At 49.9% G+C, this 5,617-nt stretch overlaps 1 protein-coding gene across 1 annotated transcript; it reads right to left on the bottom strand.

Moving 5' to 3' along the window:
- Positions 1-6: 6 nt before the first annotated feature.
- LOC125488368 (chromobox protein homolog 6-like) lies at positions 7-5,239 on the bottom strand (the record flags this gene model as incomplete). Its single annotated transcript, XM_048621367.1, has 1 exon — positions 7-5,239. A coding segment is annotated over one exon (924 nt), but the record flags the coding sequence as incomplete, so codon positions are not given.
- Between the last annotated feature and the right edge of the window lie 378 nt (positions 5,240-5,617).

The raw sequence follows: 5,617 nt of genomic DNA, 5'->3' as shown, positions 1-5,617 counted from the left end.
GAGGGAACCAGCCATTTATGTCCATACTGACTCTCTACAGCAATCGAGTTAACAAGCCTTTCTCCACTAAGGGAACAGTGTAGGTTCCTGAACATCCTGCTTTGCACAGTTTCTTCAGAACTGTGCGGACTCTTGGGAATTCTGCTCCCTGAGGCAGGTACCTTCTTAACACTTAAAGTCAGAAAGGTCCCAGAGACCATCAGGCTGCTCTCTAGTTACAGAGAGACTGGTGGTGGTTTAACCCGAGGGTCACTATGCCTCAGGCAAGGGGAGAGGTTGGGGACAGTCCTCCATGACAACCTCAACTCCAAGTGAAACACTGACTAATCCCTTGGAGAACAGGCCCCAGGACACGATGCAAGGTGTAAATCTACAAACATGAGACAGATACAAAAATGACTGAGTATTATTGAGACCAGTTGGCCATGATGTGGAATGTAAATTTACACAGTACCCTTGATAACATCCAGATATCCCAAACCACTATATAACCACTGGACTATTTGAAACGTAGACATTGTTGAAACGTACAAAACATAGCAGCACATCAGAAACAGCAACGAACTAATAACCAGATCAAATTTACTTTTTAAAAACAGATGTTAATTGAGTGGTAAATATTGGCTCTCAGGAGGAGAAACTGCTCTGCTCGTCAGGCAAGAGGCAATATATCTTTCGAGTCTAACTGAGGGACAGACAGGGCATTGGTTTAACCTCTCTCACAGATAATCTCCAACAGTGCGGCGCTCCCTCAGCGCTGACCTTCCGACAGTGCCAGTGTCGGTAAAATGCAACTTGAGTCCACAGTACATACTTAGTGTGAATGGGAGAGGGTAAGAGGCAGCTCCCCTGTACAACAAACTTTTGTTGCAAATGTACAGAAGGAGCGACTATACATTCCTCCATTTAGTCACCTTCAAGATGCTCGAGATATGTTCTAGGCTACAAAGACAAGGGTTTCGCGTTCCGCACAGAATTCCAGATCATTTCTGGTTGACTGCTCACAGCCATCAGCCCAATACAAATCCACCCCATAGATCCACATGAGGTTGTACCTCCAAGTGGGAGAGAGCCTCTGACTAACAAACTGAAGGAATGCAAACTAAGAATCAACTACTTCGGTCATAAAACTGAGCATGTTCTCATTACCTACTGGCCCTGTAGACACACAAACCAGAAACACAATTATTACAGTGGTCCCACCTGACAGCCCACTATATGTATATTCTTTGTTGCAAAAAGAAACTATCGACACCAGCGAGTCATGAAAGACAGTTATGTCCCTACACAGCTCTCAGCGAAAGAAATTCTCCCATCTGACTTAACCTTTCAGGAAACTGCCACTTTTGACATTTTACACCAGCACTTTTTGTGGCGTGTGGAGATGGAAGGCGAGTGTGAGAATGTTCCCACTCAATTGGGACAGGAAGACAGTTCAACAGAACTCCCAGAGAACAACAGGAATCTCTCGTGCTCACAAAACATGGCTTCACCTCAAACAACATTCCGAACATTGAGCCAGGGCCCTGCGATTCCAGCAGGGAGACCTTGGCACTCAGCAAGTGAACATGACAAGAGAAAGTCTGACCCTCACCGGGAGACAAGACTGAACAGTAGTGTTAAATAACACTCCCATTGCACCTTGCCACACGGCTTTCCCCACTCTCTCATTCCAATAGTCTTAGGAATCTCTCCCCGGTTACCATTCGGAGCTGGTTTCAGCAGCTTTGGGTGTTAGTTTGAAATATGAACGGTTACTTTCTCTCTCCTCGCACAGTGTCTAAGGTGGTCATTGGTCTGCAAAGCTGTCAGGAGCTGGAGCAGCTCAGAATCTCCGCAAAACAAATGATCAGCTATTGTCACAATTTGGAAAAAAAACACAGATTGACCTGGATCAATGAGAACCTACCACTGCTGAGCTGAGTAACTCAGGATTTCAATATTCCGGTTAGATGGAAGAGATGTTGGAAGGGCTGATGGGGAAGGGGTTGGGATGTCTCACCGTCAGTCATTGCCAAACCCAGCTCCATTGTTGCCGATTAATTCACCAAAGGCAGATCAATCTGCTCCATCTATGATACTGGAGTCCAAACACTCCCCCTCCAGTTCCCACACACCAAATCAGGCTGTGGGCATCTCTGATCACCAACCCAAATCCACATTCTCCCATTAACCCCAACAGAAAAAGACAATCAAAGGCTTGTGCAGCACCAGAAGCCATTCAGCCCATTCTATGTCAGCCAATGGGGCGGTAGAAGTCTCTTGGCCGCACCCGGCCTACAGTAACATCGTGCAATGGCATTAACGGCTATGGGCAACACCAGGCTCCTCTCCTTAGTTCCATCAAACGGCAGCCAGATTTGTCCCCACAAAATGAACAAGCCATCCTCAAACGTTCCATCTCTCAATAACCACTGATCCCAGCAGCCGGTGAATTGCAGGGTAACTCACCAGCTCAGTGCAGTCCCCATCGGATAAATGAATGAATTCTGCATCAGCCCTTTGTTAGCTAAAGGCACAAAAAGCAGTTTCTTTAAACCCCGTTTTCAAAGTGAATCTGAAACGCACAACTCGAAACGGCAGCTGAAACTGTCCTCACCAGAACCCAGATCGGATCACAGTCCTCCCAACTTAACGCCACAACATCACCGGTGCGGAAGATTCTTATAACCACATCAACGTCACATCGCACACATTTCCAAACGGCCATGTTCTCAGTCATTGCATTTTTTTCATGAAGACTGAGAAATGACGAAGAGTGCCATAGCCATCCAATCGCCTGGGGAAATGTTTCTGTTCTGATACTTTCTCTCAGCTCTTACAGATTGCTGTTGAACAAGAGAGAGTGTTTAACCAACCCAAACCAACATATCCCAGGCACAGACACAAACTCTCAACAACCACTAACTCTGGAAGCACTTTGTAACACCAACTGCTAACCTTCAATCTTCAACGTGATGAAGAATCATCAGCTCCTGGACTTACCTGTGGTTAGTAATCACCAGCTTCAGCCAGTTTCACCCTCAAAACCCCTCCCATTCAATCTGCCACTTTCTATTTGCACTAGAGTTGTCTACATTAGGCTGCAGGAGCAAACAGTAAAAATGAGCCAGTTCACATTACCCAGTACAAGAGGGCACATCTGTTAAGGATCGGTCTGGCTCTCTAATCTCTAGTGTGGAGCACCAGCAGGGGAGAGCCAGCAGCTGTAGCAGCAAAGCAGCTGCACAGGGGAATGGGGGGGGTGGAGTTACAAAACTTCCCAATTTGTATCCCAAGCACATGATGCCTAGGGATTCAGTCTCTGTCAACTCCTTCCAGCAGTTGATGGGCCTTTCTCTTACAAGGGTGAGGGAGACACTTTCTACTGAGTGCCCTTACCCAATCATCAGCTCACACCCACCCTGACCCCACAGGGATTCCACCAAAATGATCCTTTCAATTCTATAATTCCCGCCCCAGACTAGTCCTAATCCCAGTTGCAAACAGCTATGTCTCTGTGCTAAATCAGAGCTCTAAATAAGAAGTGCGTTCAGCTTTTTCTTATATAATAAAAGTTAATTTGTACTAAAAGTTTATCACGACCTTTTTAAAAAAAAAGTCGCTGGAAAAGTTTCAGCTAGCTCGGGTGAGCTGAATTTTGGAGATATCACATCGGTTTAGTCTCATCTCCATAAAGTGGCTGTTGTCTGCTTCATGTTACAAATAAAAACATATCAAAACAGGCGAAGCTGAAGAAGCAGAGGCGGAAAGGCCCAAAATCTTCGCTGGGCTTCAGGCACATTTCGCTTCTACGTCTGATTTTCAGCGTTCGCAGTTTTTTTTTTACTCTCTGTATCTCGAGGTTTTACGCGTTTTAAATGATAACCGATAGTGTTGTGGCAAAGATCTCAATTGCAGCATGAAAACCAGGTCCTAACAAAATAAAAAACCCAATAACCCCGCCTCCAGATTCACTCGGAAAAAATTCCCAATGGTGGGCGGGAGCCAAGGTGAACGGCAGAGGGGGTGGGGGAGAGATAGAGACGGGCAGAGAGAAGGGGGAACGAGGGACAGGGAGGGAAAGCAAGGGGGGCGGGAGGAGAGGCGTGTGTACATCCACAGCGAGGTAATGACCCCTCTGAAACGATGGACGCTGGCATCGGGGAGGATGGCGCCTGTGACCTACCATCAGAGCTCCCGCCCTACAAGGGGGTAGTGACCGCTGGAGGCAGAAATGCTGGGCTGACCGGGATCCCCCACCTCACACACAGTGGGGGGGTTGGGGGGGCCGGTTACCCCCCCTCCCCCCCACCACCCCCCCCCTGCCACGGGGCTACTTATTCACAGCGGCAGATTTCACAAAGTTGTCGGCGTTGCAGAACTCCTTGATGGTGACGGTCAGCAGGTTGGTCGTCACGTCGGTCACCACCACGTTGGAGCACGGCGACATCTCAGGCCGCCAGTCCGAAACGTCGCGCTCGGAGTCCAAGCCCACCCAGCTCTCCTGGCCCCCTGGAGGGGACCTCCTTCCCGCAGCGGACTCAGGAGGCAGCGACAGATCGAGGGCCTCCGCCTCTCTCCAGTCGGGCACCGTGGGGCTCGGGGCGTCGCCCTGGAGCTTGGCCCCGCAATGACGCGCCTCCCCCGACCGCTGGCACTCGCTGCCCGGGGGCACCGGGTCACTGGCGTAACAGGGGGCGCAGGGAGGGGCAGGAAAGGGCTCGGGTCGGACAGTAGGAGCTCGGAAGCTCGGCTCCGAGCAGGAGGTGCCTGCATCGCTCTCCATCCTCCTCCCGTCCACCACCGGAGTCCGGAAGGATTTGTCGTAGACGGAAAAGTTATTGAATTTCATGTGACGGATCTGACTGCGAAGGATACTGTCGCTGAATTTCTTGCTCTTACCGATGACGCGGTTGCGAGACGGGATCTTGGCTTTGCCTAGCGCCTTGCTACTGCTCTTGTCAATCACCTTCAGGTTGAGGATGATCCTGTTCCGTTTGCGTTTCCGAGGCTCCACCTTGCGGTTGATGATTCGTACGGTCTCAGGGAGGGGCAGGGACGTCCTACTCTGCCCGCTCAGGCCCGGTTGCGGCTCGGCACGTCCCAGGTTCCGTTTGGATGTCCGATAGCAACGGCGGATGTTCTTCTTCAGTTTGTAGGCCGCAAGGCTGCTGGGGAGCTTGGCTGCTGACCCTGGACCAGGCTTCATGGAAAAATGCATCTCCCCAATCCGTAAGGCTTCAGCTTGGGCACGGGCCTGGGTAATTGGGTGGGGGGGGATATGGAGTGAGAGAGAGAGAGAGATATGGACAGCAATTACAACGCAGCAGAGAGCAGCTCCCTAACCCTATCGCAGAGGCTTGGACAGAATCACTGCAGGGAAACGTACAAAATTAGGAGCAGGAGTAGGCCGAACAGCCCCTCAGGTCTGCCCCACCATTCCACACGAGGTTGTCACATTCCCATTTGCTCCACTCACTCTTGACTGAAAAGGAAGTCAATCTCAAGTGAATGCTGGGAAAACTCAGCAGGTTTGGCAGCATCTCTGGAGAGGCCATCAGAGCCAACGTTTCGAGTCTTCTTCATAACCAATACCAGCAGAAAGCTGCCTCCAGTTATGGGGTTGTAGTAATGT

This window comes from Rhincodon typus, unplaced genomic scaffold, assembly GCF_021869965.1.
Source record: "Rhincodon typus isolate 14 unplaced genomic scaffold, sRhiTyp1.1 hic_rhity00000577, whole genome shotgun sequence".
Lineage (NCBI taxonomy): Eukaryota > Metazoa > Chordata > Chondrichthyes > Orectolobiformes > Rhincodontidae > Rhincodon > Rhincodon typus.
The sequence above is the reverse complement of the archived record's forward strand: the minus strand, read 5'-3'. Positions and strand labels throughout refer to the sequence as shown.